Source organism: Psittacula echo, assembly GCF_963264785.1.
Source record: "Psittacula echo genome assembly, chromosome: 7".
Classification (NCBI taxonomy): Eukaryota; Metazoa; Chordata; class Aves; order Psittaciformes; family Psittacidae; genus Psittacula; species Psittacula echo.
This window is the reverse complement of record NC_137740.1, coordinates 1866722-1880424: the sequence shown is the minus strand read 5'-3', so window position 1 is coordinate 1880424 and position 13703 is coordinate 1866722. Positions and strand designations below refer to the sequence as shown.

The window sequence follows — 13703 nt, the reverse complement described above, 5'->3', positions numbered from 1 at the left end:
AAATGAACCCACTTGGGAAAGGTATTTCTTACCAATTGAATTCAAGCTTTTATCCAGACCATAATCCTTTAACACCCCAGGGCACCATTTCCCTTATTTACAGCGGGAGTCTCTAAACATACTGTTGTAGATGAGCATCCCTATTTCTATAGTCTCTAATAGATTTTTTTTTTCAGAACTACAAGTTTCTCTGTCCTTGTTTCAGACAAAACTGAACATGTCCAAATCACCAAAACCTACTTTGGGAGACTCCTGACCCAAGGCTATGTTCTGCATCAGATGTGGAAAGCAAGACTGAAGGAATCTGTGCCCAGACATCCTCTAGAGACAGCACCGGCTTCTATACCTTGCTTAGAGGGCAATGGGAGCCCTGACTTGGTTCAGGATACAGCTGGATGGAAGGCAGTGTTTGGTGGCACAGACAGCAGTGCCAAACTCAAACCTAGGCTTAAACTTGAAACTGTCTGAATAGACTGGGGTGGGAAGTGAGCTGCCATGATTTGAGGTCCCCAACCGAGCACTACAGCCAGCAGAAGAGTCCTGCTGGAGTTCTGAGGAAGTCCTGTGCCTTCTTAGGATGAGAGAGGGGAGCCTGAGATGAGCTCTTAGGCAGAAGCTCTTCCCTGTGAGGGTGCTGAGGCGCTGGCCCAGGGTGCCCAGAGAAGCTGTGGCTGCCCCATCCCTGGCAGTGTTCAAGGCCAGGTTGGACACAGGGGCTTGGAGCAAGCTGCTCCAGTGGAAGGTGTCCCTGCCCGTGGAAGGGGTTGGAGCTGGGTGAGCTTTAAGGTCCCTTCCAAGCCAAGAGCCTTTAAAACTGAGCACACAGTCAGGATCCCCATTGCAAGAACAGGAATCCAAGCACCTTGCAAGGCTGCTGCCACCCAACAGCAGGCAAAGGGCTTCTAAACAGCAGTTTTGCTCTCAGAGAAAAGGGCTCATTCCCTCAGCCCCAGGTAAGTCACAAAGCAGGTAAACCTTGTAAGGCACTACAGTACAAGTGTATTTGCTGGAAGAACCCAATGCACAACCTCCATGGTTCACATACGTATGGAACAGCAGTAACAGATGCACATAAAGAGGGCATTTGCAGTACCAGATTCCCTAAATGCAGGACTGTGTGTTCAGAACTATTTTATTTCAAAGAATATGGGGGGAAAAAGGGAAGGCAGGGACTGCTTTACCAACGGCCACAGGCAGCTTGAGCCTCTTCCAAGGCCTCCTTTGTCAAGTTTCAACTCGGATGAAATGCATTTCCTGCACCAACCAGCCAAGATACTAAATCCCTGCAAACAGAGGTCTAAACTAGCAGCATGACCTGCTAGTATCCAGCAGCTCCGCTCCCGAGCCTGAGCTCCCGCTGCACACCGCAGATCACAAGATACCTTGAAACCACCCAGCGCTCAGATATGTAAAGAATTCCATCTGCATTTGAATGGGAGGGATCAGATCCTGCTGGGGCAGCAGCCGGCAGTCCTGGAGCACAGGGACACCTTGAGCCCTTCAAAGGCTTTCGGAGGCTGTCGGGGTTATAACTTCAAACACCATCGATGTTATTTACTAACGAAAAACTTCCTGTTAAACCTTTATCCTTTGCAAAGCACAGGCAGGCAGGGTCATCACCACCTGCAAGCATTCAGGGCATGTTTCAAACCAAGGGCTCTAGTTAGTGCCAACACAAAAGACAAGAGGAGCACAAGAAGACCCAAACTACAAGGCATGGAGTGTACCTGATGCATCTCTCCCAAGGTAACTATAGCTTACAAGTGATACAGCTGTGAGAAGAGCAGAAAGCAAGCACCTTGGAGGATTTTGAGCCTCTCTGCCTGCTCCTCAGGCCCCCAGCACAGCCGTTTCTGCCTGGGAACCCTCCATTTATGGCACATTTGCCCATTCAGCTACAGTTACAGCTCTTAAGAAGAATTGAGCAGACCTAAACCAAACAGACATGACCTTTCATGTCTGCTTTTTCATCGGCTCCCGGTGCTCCTGCCAAGGCTGCAGCACAGAAGGAATGTGTCTATACAGAGGAGCCTATTGGCATTCATGTCCACGGTACTGCACAGCTCACCCATCTCTGGAGAGGCCAGAGATGAAAGAAAGTCAGGCACATAAAACAGGCTTTGTCCTGCAGCACAGACACTGCTCCCGAGCAGGCTGCATCCACGTACCTTCAGCATCAGAGCCTCCTCCCTCTCAAAAGATCAGTTCAGCCCTAAGAAAGTAATGAAATCCCATGAAAGAAGATGAAATCCTGGGAGCTCAGTGCTCAGGAGCCAAATCAGACATTTAGATAATGAACCGGATTGTCGATAGCTGCTCAGGCAGTTATACACATGACTCATTATCTCTGGGCCAGACACACAAGTCAGCTCCATTTGTTCCAGTCAAAACAACTCCGTTTTTTTTTCCCCTTAAGGCGAGGCGAGGGAGCAGTGAACCTGTACCTCCTTAAATGCATCCCCCTCCTCCCAGGGGACCCATGTGCTCAGTGAACACCTCCACTTCTCCGATCACCTGAGTCTGTAAAGTAATTAACTGCAATTAACTGCAGTGTGCCTGCTCCTGGACTTTGTCTTCACTAGCGAGAGGCTCTCCTGCATTCATCTGAACTGAAACCAAGACCCTGTGCCACTTGGGGCAAGGTGTTCTTGGACTCCTAGGAGTCAGTCACATAAAATGAACGGTCTTTTCGATAACTTACCCAATGGAACAAAACAAACCACAGTTTTGAAGCAGGGCTATTGCTGCACAGAGCTCTGCGGTCTGATTTCCTCCTGTGCCCTCCACTTCAGCCATCCCATCTACCCAGCGGCTTCACTCTGCTGCAGCCTCCCTAGTACTGGGAAGCCAGGGGCAGGACAAGCAGCACATCACTCTGCTTGGCTAAAGTAATGGAGAGAGAAAGCTGCAGGTTTGTGTGCCTGTCCTGCTTTGGTGGTGCTCAATCAGCAGCACAAAGCCCACTGAGAGGTGTGGAACCCTGCCCAGTGCCAACACCCAAAAGGCTCAGAATCCTCTGGTACTCAGTGGGAGCTACAAAGCATCATGAGAAGTGCTCCACGCTTTTGGACTTGATCAACACTAAAGTTCCTGCCATATCCATGAACTCTGGAACAGATCTGACCAGTAAAGTCAATTTTCTTTCATTTTCTTTTTTAAACATTGCATATATTTCCCCTTTTAAAATACCATGTGCATACATATGCACATACACACCCATTTTACAAGGGTCCATAGGGACAGGCCAAGGGGAATGGCTTTAACCTGCCAGAGGGGAGACTGAGATGAGCTCTTAGGCAGAAGCTCTTCCCTGTGAGGGTGCTGAGGCGCTGGCACAGGGTGCCCAGAGAAGCTGTGGCTGCCCCATCCCTGGCAGTGTTCAAGGCCAGGTTGGACACAGGGGCTTGGAGCAAGCTGCTCTAGTGGAAGGGATCCCTGCCCGTGGCAGGGGTTGGAGCTGGAGGAGCTTTAAGGTCCCTTCCAACACAAACCAGGCTGGGATACACGAAAGAATTTCAAGGTGCAAATTAAGTTATAAAGAAGGACACCATGAAAAGCTCCCCAGCAGGTACCCAGCTGTTGGAAGGACTGTCCTCATGCCAAATCCAAGGCTGTCACCGTCTAATCTGGCTCCACATGCCAACCAGAACAGCTCCAAGCCGGTAGGAGCCTGATAGCTCCCCTGGAGCAGTCAGGGTGCAGGGATGTGGCTGAACCCACCCATACAGCAGAAAAGCAGAGCATACATATGCATGGAATATGGGAGCTCCTGGGAATGCTGGCATGACTGTAAACCAGCATTAGCCCAATTCCTCACAAACACTAACACTGCCTTGAATGATAACAGAAAACATTCCTGTTTGATCCATTCTCTCTATCTAGGCTATCATTTATAGCGGGATAGAGAAGACAAGGTTGTATGATTAACTTTATGGATCTTGTGTTAGCTAGCACTGATATATCCTAACTGGGCACATAATGCACACTCAAATGTAACCTATAAACAAGGCATTCATCACAGAACAGAGCAGACACCACGAATTCTGCAGGGTTTGGGAGCAAAGGAAGGTTTGCAGCAGTGACAGCCCCACTTGTCCGGAGCCAACAGTTCATTACCATAGCACAAAGAAACGCTCACTAAAACCCTTCTTGGAGGTGTTTTCTCACCCTCCAGCTTTGCAAAGACCACCACAGGAGGAAGTGAATTACTCCCATGTGTGTACATCTCATGCTCTGCCAACACACAGCTCAAAGTAACACCCATGTGCAAGCTGATCAGAGTCCTGCTCCTAAATAAAAGAGCTGTTGGGATGTGCAAACCCTATTGAAACTCAGCCCTTACACAGCTGACTGTGCAAGCACAGAGCACAAAACCCTGCTGCAGAAACCCCCAAGCTCAGGCAAACGAAGCCTTGTTGCCACTGTCGCATCGGGTACCAATGCATTTGTGTATTTTGGACTTGCACAAGTAATCTGTTAAAATAGAGCACTTAGTCATTGTTTTGAAACATGACCTAACTGACTGCTAAAGGACAGGCTGCTTCAGCTTTGTAGCCTGTTCCAGTGCTGGACATATTTTGGTTTGTCTAGACCTGGATACACTAAAATAACCAGATTCTTGGTGTCTGTGTGGTGCACTGGATCAAACCAGACCAGGAACACTATTTCAGTGACATCTCAGCTCCCATCCCACCTTGTCACACCTCTCTGAGGAGCAGCAGTGCCCTGTCATTGTTGCCACAGCCACTGGCAGCGTGAGCTCTGCTTCTGCACACTGCAGAGCACCAACCACCAACCTGTATCCCACCTCTTAGACAATACTTAGAGGAGACCTTAAAGCAGCTCCAGTGCCTAAAGGGGCTGCAGGAAAGCTGGAAAGGGGCTTGGGACAAGGGCCTGTAGGGACAGGCCAAGGGGAATGGCTTGAACCTGCCAGAGGGGAGACTGAGATGAGCTCTTAGGCAGAAGCTCTTCCCTGTGAGGGTGCTGAGGCGCTGGCCCAGGGTGCCCAGAGAAGCTGTGGCTGCCCCATCCCTGGCAGTGTTCAAGGCCAGGTTGGACACAGGGGCTTGGAGCAAGCTGCTCCAGTGGAAGGGGTCCCTGCCTGTGGCAGGGGTTGGAGCCGGATGAGCTTTAAGGTCCCTTCCAACACAAACCAGTCTGGGATTCTATAAAGGGACCAGGACCCTGCAGCTGCAAGGCTCAGTCACAAGCCACTGGCTCAGTTTCCATGGACCCCATCAGTGAGGCACCATCCAAGGTGGCTTTCTGGGAAGAGTTCCATGCAGGGCGCCAGGCTGTGATGCTCTCCATGTGTGCCCCTGTGCCAGATGTGGGGGACCACACCTAGCTTACACACCAGCTGTTTCACAAGCACCACTACACCCAGGCTTCAGCTCCCAGGAGGGCTGGGAGCTGCTGGAGCCCATCCCACAGCCACTAGAGTGAAGAGGAGCCTTTTCACTCCTTGAACACATCAGAAGTGTTAAACACCTTTGCAGAAAAACCAGTCTGGGTGATTGATCAGTGCTGGTTCCTCTGCTGGAAGATCAGAAGTGAGGTTTTTTCCAGCAATTAAAGGAAGTTTGCCCACAATAATCCCCCAAGGACTTACCCTGAGATAGAGGGTGGTCAGGGAGGGAATAAGGCAAGACTGAAGACTGGACTAAGAGCAGCTAAGTTTGCAGCTCTAAATCCCTACAAACCTGATAACATTTCTGTTTATTGCCTATGAAATCAAGCCTAAACACATCTGCTTATATCACATCTCCAGATGGCAACAGAAACCAGGATTTCTGATCAACACCTTCCTTTTGTACCAACAGCTTCTTTTTAAACTTAGAAGTGAGCAGCTCCTAGAAAAACACTTTTAGGCTGAACATGGAGCCTGGCTTCTATACACAACGTGGGCCAAAACACCTTATCTCATGAGTAAGAGCTGGGTTCTGTAAGCAGCTCTTAAAGAAAAAGGGAGGGGGCAGTAAAAAAAACCCAATCCTGATAATGGTCAGGGCTGGTTCAGGACAAAACAAGAAAAACTGGGTTTTATCCAGTGTGTGCTAGTGACTCCATTGTGATTAAGCAGAAGTGAGGAAGCAAGAGAACGGGGGGAACTTTGGTGTTTCAAAGCGATGTTTAGCATTCTATGATTCTCGGAAGCAGAGAATTAGAGGGGCTACGAAGGCAAAGTGCTGATGTGCACCAGAAACACTGCCTCTGCCTCCTGAGGAAAAGAAGGGGGTAACATAGAGAAACATTAGGAAATAAAAGCATACAGCAGGTATTTCCTCAATACCACTCCAACAGAGGCCATGGTGGGAACAGCCCAACTTCACTCTCCCAAGTCAGAAGCACATCCAGAGCGATGCGGCTCCCATTACCCCCAGCGGGCATTGAAAATCCCACCAGCCCCAAAAGGAAGCGAATAAACCCCGGGTGGAGGCAGGAGGGTTTGGGCCGGGCAGCGCACTGGGAAGCTCCAAGCAGCCGGCCCTGCGGCACAAGGAGCCGGCGCACAACGCGAAGCTGCTTTCTAGTAAAAGAACAAATAAACCAACCGAGAACCGCCGGGGCTGCCCCAGCGCCCGGCTCTCCTCCATCTTCCTCCTTCCACACCCAGCTCCTTCCCTGGCAGGGGTCAGCCCCACCGCTACCCCCCGAGGCCGAGGGGTTCACGGCCGGGGTTTTACATCCCCCGCGATGGGGAGGGACCGCACCAGCGGCTCCGGGTGTCCCGGATCCCGGTCCGAGAGGGAGTCCGGGGGATGACCGCGACCCGAAGCACAGGGGGGGACCGGGGTTGTCTGTATAGGACCAAGAAGCACTGGGATGGGGGGGAAATGTTTAAGGCCCCCCCCCCCCCCAGCGCCCCTTGGAAGCGGATCGGGAGGAAGGAAAGGGAAGGAAAAGGGGGGGATAATCCCCATAAAACAACCCCGGACACCCAACCGGGCCGCGGGGCGGCGGAGCGGGGCCGGGCAGCACCCACCAGCGCTCCCTCTTTCTGCTTCTCAATTTTATTTCAATTTCCATTAGTTTTTCGCTATCATTTCGGTGAGGTTCCCTCCTGCGGCCGGTTGGAAGCCGAGGAGAGCCGGGGAGGGGCCGAGGTCCGACGACAGTGGAAGGATAATCTGTTTTTCGTCAATTAAATATATATCTCCTTTTCTTAAATCAACTTCGCAGCTGCAGGCTCCCCTGCGCTACCGGTCGCCATACTGAAGGCTTTGCTCCCCGCTTCCCTCTTTCTTTAAGTAGAGGCTCAAACCAGGCCATAAAACGCACACAAAACCCAACAAAGCACAAACTTTTCCCTGTGCCCGATCGCTCCGTGCGGGCGCCCGGCGAGAGGCCGTGTTTTAATCACCGAGCCCGGGTTCATTACAGCAGGGGAGGGAGGCAGCGATACCGCCACTAACAGAGAAGGAAGAGGGTGAGGAAAGGGGTCGGCCCTAAGCCCGCACTCACCGATCAGCCCCCCCACCAGGAAGGCGATGACTTGGAACACCAGCAGGATCCCCCCGACGATGCACAGCTTCTTGGTGCTCATGTTCTCGATGATGGCCCCAGCCATCTTCGCACGCTGCCAGCCCCACTCCCCGCCGCTGCTCTGCTCCTCACCCGGGCGGGCGGGCGGGCTCACAGGCACGGCGGGGCCCGCCGGGACGGGACCGGCCCCGCTCTTCCTCCCGCCGCTCCCGTCCTTCCTCCTCCTCCTCCGCCGTGATTGTGGCGGCCCCGCCGCATGTGGCCGCTTTAAAGGAGCTGGCGGCGGGTCACGTGACGCGGCCACCGCCCCACCCCGCTCCCTCAGCACCGGCCCCCCCCTCGGCTCTCTCCTGAAGCGGGACAATTCCCCCCCCCCAGCTCCCACAGCGGCATTCCCTATGGAACACTGCACTGAGCTGGGCTTGTAGAGCCGCGGACTGCTTTGGGTTGAAGGGACCTTAAAACTCCTCCAGCTCCAACCCCTGCCACGGGCAGGGACACCTTCCACTGGAGCAGCTTGCTCCAAGCCCCTGTGTCCAACCTGGCCTTGAACACTGCCAGGGATGGGGCAGCCACAGCTTCTCTGGGCACCCTGGGCCAGCGCCTCAGCACCCTCACAGGGAAGAGCTTCTGCCTAAGAGCTCATCTCAGTCTCCCCTCTGGCAGGTTCAAGCCATTCCCCTTGGCCTGTCCCTCCAGGCCCTTGTCCCAAGCCCCTCTCCAGGTTTCCTGCAGCCCCTTTAGGCACTGGAGCTGCTCTCAGGTCTCCCCTTCAGGAGCCTTCTCTTCTCCAGGCTGCCCCAGCCCAGCTCTCTCAGCCTGGCTCCAGAGCAGAGCTGCTCCAGCCCTTGCAGCATCTCCGTGGCCTCCTCTGGCCTTGCTCCAACAGCTCCACGTCCCTCTTCAGTGTGGTGCCTCCACACAGGTCACACCAAGCAGTTTTCCCGGTTAAGCTGCCCTTGGTTCGCCTCCACATCCCAGGGCAGGGCTGGAAGGATGCTGCACACCCATCCCAGTCTCTGGAGGATGCTTCTCTCCCGATTCTGCCCACTCCCTCATTCCTGTACCTGACCAAAAATGAGCTCTCCATCCCCAGCCACTCTCTCTGGTTTTTAGCATGAGTCCCATTATTCCTTATACCCAAGCTGTCAGTCACAGGATAGCACAAGGGTCCATGCTATGCTGCCCAGTTGGGCATGCAATGGAGAACACAGAACACTGCCGTCTGCAATTGAAACAAGGCAGGGAGCTGCTGAAAACACTCCTTAAGCTCATAAGCCATGAAAGCAAACAAGTGGTGACAACAACCCCATCCCCGGCAGTGTTCAAGGCCAGGTTGGACACAGGGGCTTGGAGCAAGCTGCTCCAGTGGAAGGGGTCCCTGCCCGTGGCAGGGGTTGGAGCTGGAGGAACTTTAAGGTCCCTTCCAACCCAAACCATTCCATGATTCTATGGTTGCCAACAGAGGAAATAATGAAAGTTGTCACTCAGAATAGACATTAAGTGTCCAATAGACATTCTAACAATTAGTATTAGATATTCTAAAATAAGCCTTTTTTATAACAATTGTTCTATGGGGATTTTCTTGAAATTTCAGGATAAAGTATTTGGTATTTTAAGTCTTTAATTGTCTTGGCAAAAAGGCACCGTAACAGGCTTTGATTTTTGGAAGCAGGTCTGTGGGAACGATTCTAGCAGGTTCATAATGGGTACAAAGAACTTTTCCATTAAGAGCTATTTTTAACAATGAAGTCACAACTTAATGTAAAACCCCAAAAAAGCGAAAACTAAACTTAAATTCTAAAAGAGTAAACTCTCTGGCAGTCACAAAATACCTAAAGTTATCTCCGACTCCTATATCCCAACCGCTGCAATCACTGCTGGCAAGGAGAGAGCCTGACCGGTCCAGGCCATCCTTGGAGGTCCCATGGTTACCCAAATGCAGGGACCTATACGACCAAACACCTTTGGAGCCACAAGTGCCACTAAAGCCAATCTGCCTTAAAGACTTTACTAAAGTTACATGGTGCAATCTTAAATATCCCATTTCTTCCAAGCAATTTATTTCTGGGATTAAAATCTAAGAGGCAGAGCTAAGATCCTGCCATAATAACAGATTCTGAAGTGAAAAAAAAAAAAGGAAAATAGCAAAAACACAGGAAACAATGCTTCACATTTATGAGGCACTTTCTGTTTCTGCTGCATTCCTACATCTTTAATACTGCAAAGGTTAGAGATATTCATCTCATGGGACTTTTGACACACATCCAAAGGGCGTATAGAGCACATACCATAGCGAGCTGGGACCTCTCTCTTGCCAAAGAGTGTCCACACACAATCACACAGGGAAGAAACCAGCCCAAAGCACATGAGGAGGAACATCTCCATCACTTTTCCTTTGCAGCAGTTTGCAAACCAGAACTTCTGCTTCTGTCAGGTCTCCAGGATCAATCATCTGGGAACTCATCTACTTGCCACTTATGACATTAGTTTCTCTTGACAGCTGGAGGCTGTTTTGCTATTAAAATAGCAATCCTACAACCAGCCCTGGGCAGGAGGAGGAGCCTTTCTACAGGGAATGCATGTAGGTAAGGGCCCAGCGGGACTTCCACAAGCTCCTTGCTCTTGGTGCTACCTGGCTGTGCTACAGGTCACTGCAGAAGCTTTGAGAAAGCTTTCTTTGGGTGCTTGGTTTGCACAGAGCTCAAACTCTCTGAAAATCGCAGTATTTTCTCCCCTTGCTTGTCTCATGTCAGTTGGCTAACTGAAATGATGTGAAAAATCAAGCTAGAACTCAGAGATGGTTTCCAAACGCTACTGGAAGAGAAGGACACATGCTACAAATACAACATGTAGGCTTGACAGAGGAACATCTACGATCTCAGTTAGGAAGCGAAATGACATGAGCGTAGTAATAATGCTAAAAACAAGACCTAAACCAAAACCCCAAACCATCCCAAAATCAAACCCCACCACAGTTATTCAGACTTACATTGCTGCACAGAAGTCCTGGGTTGAGCTGCTTCAGTTTTGCTTTACAGAAGCACTGTTTATACCAGCGCAACAGTGGACTCTGATCCATATGTAAAATCTAAAGGATAATAGAGGACAAAAAGCTGATTAAATCATAGAATCATAGATCATAGAATAGTCAGGGTTGGAAAAGACCTTAAGATCATCCAGTTTCAACCCCCCTGCCATGGGCAGGGACACCCCACACTAAACCAGGTCACCCAAGGCTCTGTCCACCTGGCCTTGAACACTGCCAGGGATGGAGCATTCGCAACCTCCCTGGGCAACCCATTCCAGTGCCTCAGCACCCTCTCAGTAAAGAATTTCTTCCTTAGATCCAATCTAAACTTCCCCTGTTTCAGTTTGAACCCGTTACCCCTTGTCCTGTCACTACAGTCCCTGATGAAGAGTCCCTCCCCAGCACCCCTATAGCCCTCCTTCAGATACTGGAAGGCTGCTCTGAGGTCTCCACACAGCCTTCTCTTCTCCAGACTGAATCATGGTCATCATGGTCATCTCCCTGCAGATACAATCTTGTTGGTACTTGCCTGCTTTATTTACAACACAGCGTGCAACGTTAACTACAACAGACCCGCGGGGATTAAGCTTTGGCTCTGGTCTCCACTTTGTAGGCTGTATTTTTTGGTGTGGGTATCACTGTTGCTTGATGCTACAATTACAGTTTCTTGTTTTGTTTGGCATACACCCAACACGTTACAAAATTACCCCTAGTAATAGCTAATGTGGAGCTGCTGCTACAGGGGAAAGACTGTTAAAGGCTCTCTAAAGCACTTTTACTCCTCAGTACTCCTAGGAGCACATGGGTAACTCCATAGCTGTGTTCTCTTGCAAATACTGATAACATGGAAAATTCTCTCACAGAACAGGAAAAGGGCGTTTTGTGTTATTTCTAGTGCACAGACACTGGGAAACATTTTATCTGTGTAAGAAAAGCCTTTGCTATGGCCCGTAAAGATACTCACATGTGAAACAGTGTGGCACACATCAAAACAACCGTGGAGGGTTTGAGAAGCTGAGTAGACAGACAGCTACAACTTGTAACTGCCCATTGCAGTTCGGATCAGGAACAAAATGGACAGGTATGTAGTATTTCTTCTTGAGCGAGCCCCACTCTGTAATGTAAATATTTTGAGTGATTTCCAAGCCCCATTGTAGTTCAAGGCTAAAACATTCAGCCACTTCTTAGGAACCAGGAAAGTGGAATTTGAGCACCTCCCATAGGAAGACAGGCTGAGAAAGTTGGGGCTGTTCAGCCTGGAGAAGAGAAGCTGCGTGGAGACCTCAGAGCATCTTCCAGTGTCTGAAGGGGGCCTAGAAGGATGCTGGAGAGGGACTCTTCATTAGGGACTGGAGTGACAGGACAAGGGGTGATGGGTTCAAACTGAAATAGGGGAGATTTAGGTTGAATGTAAGGAATAAATTCTTTATTGTAAGACTGATGAGGCGCTGGCACAGGCTGCCCAAGGAAGCTGTGGCTGCCCCATCCCTGGCAGTGCTCAAGGCCAGGTTGGACACAGGGGCTTGGAGCAAGCTGCTCCAGTGGAAGGTGTCCCTGCCCGTGGCAGGGGTTGGAGCTGGATGATCTTAAGGTCCTTCCCAACCCAAACCAGTCTGGTATTATAAGATAATTTTGCCACTGTTTCTACACCTGACAACTCAGAAGTACGTTTGTTTTTCTTCACACACACAAAACACTTTTTACTTTTACCAGCCAGCCTGCTAGATCTGACATCCCATGCTGTTCTTGAGGCTCGACATGTGCAGCCCAAAGCTCCATCTCCACAGCAAGCCATGGACTCCTGACATAATTTCTTGGATCACAATATGGCAAGAAAGAAAGGAACACAAGGCAGGGGCACCTTCCACCAGACCAGGTTGCTCAAAGCAACCTGTCTTGTCCTGCATGTCCTCACCAACTCCTGCCTGTCTCAGCAAGGAACTGGGCAAGGAAAGCCATCATTCATTGGGTATGGACCAGTGTTTGAAACACATTGAGAGAACCATCCCAGCTAACTTTCCTGATGGCTCCTCTCTGATGTGCTTCCAATCAGATGACAAAGCCTTCCTCACATTAGGATGAAGCTTCAGTAGAATAATTTAGGATAGAAAAGACCTTGAAGATGAGTCCAACCATTAAACTAGCACTGCCAAGCCCCCCACTAGCCCATGTCCCTAAGCATCAAGGCTTCCATTCAGTATGTAAGACAAGAGTGAGCTGATAATTTAACAGACAGCACATTTTTGCTTCTCAGGCTGGAAGTGCAGACTTGTGATATCCTGAAGAAGGGGCCAATAACAATGCAGTAAATTAATGTATTTATTAAAGACCCTTTAAACTCCGTTTTTAAGTATTATTTATAGACTTTAGAGCAACGATGTAGTTCAAAGGCTCAAACCCTCCAAAGCAAATCTGTGGAAAGCCTTTTATTCAAGTCTGCCAAACTGTGTGATCCAAGCATTAATCCAATCATCAAGAAGCAGAGTTCCCTGCAGCAGGATATCTGAACAAGCCTAGGGAAGATTCATCACCAGTCTTCCACTAAATTTCCACGTTTTTCCATCCAAAACTCGTCCATAACACAAAAATCATCTGGCAGCAAGTACAGCTCTACTTAAATCCTTCTATCAATAATCAATCTGAATCAATGAGGATTAAGTGATCATCTGGAGGCCCAGAAGACTTATCTTATCAAAACCACTTCCAATATCCAACCACTTCTAACCTCTAACACCCCCCACCCAACTACCTCCTACCTCTGCAAAACCCATATGGAAAAGTTACAGGTCAAAAGCCACACAACTCGGGTCACTTGGCAAGTTGGGCTAATGCACAGTTGAGGGCTGCCGCTGCACCATGCAGGCCTGGCCTAAATTTGTTGTATCAAGTCAAATGGCTCCCCTGATGGCTTTGACAAGGGTAAGTTGTGTGATCAGGGCTCGCTGCACTAGGCATTGTCAGCCAAAGTTGTGCTCAGCCTCTCACAACTTTCCCATGGACCATTTTGCTACTTCTTCCCTCTCCTCAGTCCTCATGAAAGCACATGCCCAGAGCTCTGCTCTTGTATTGTCTCTTAAGACTTTCTATAGTGGGGCCTTCCATCAGCCACCATCCCTCAGCCTGAACCTCCCACCTTGCATCAGACTCCTGTGATAGCTTTTACCACAGTCACTGCACCTCTTAC

General features: G+C 50.0%; 1 protein-coding gene across 2 annotated transcripts in view; it reads right to left on the bottom strand.

Annotated features, from left to right (window-relative positions):
• WLS (Wnt ligand secretion mediator) overlaps positions 1-7667 on the bottom strand; it is a gene marked incomplete at its 3' end in the record, with an annotated part of 31692 nt that extends 24025 nt beyond the window's left edge. For both annotated transcript variants that reach the window (XM_080622934.1, XM_080622935.1), the window contains exon 1: positions 7468-7667. In XM_080622934.1, coding sequence (XP_080479060.1) covers positions 7468-7573 — 106 coding nt within the window. In that variant the 5' untranslated portion in view covers positions 7574-7667. The remainder of the gene's footprint in view (positions 1-7467) is intronic.
• Positions 7668-13703: the final 6036 nt, after the last annotated feature.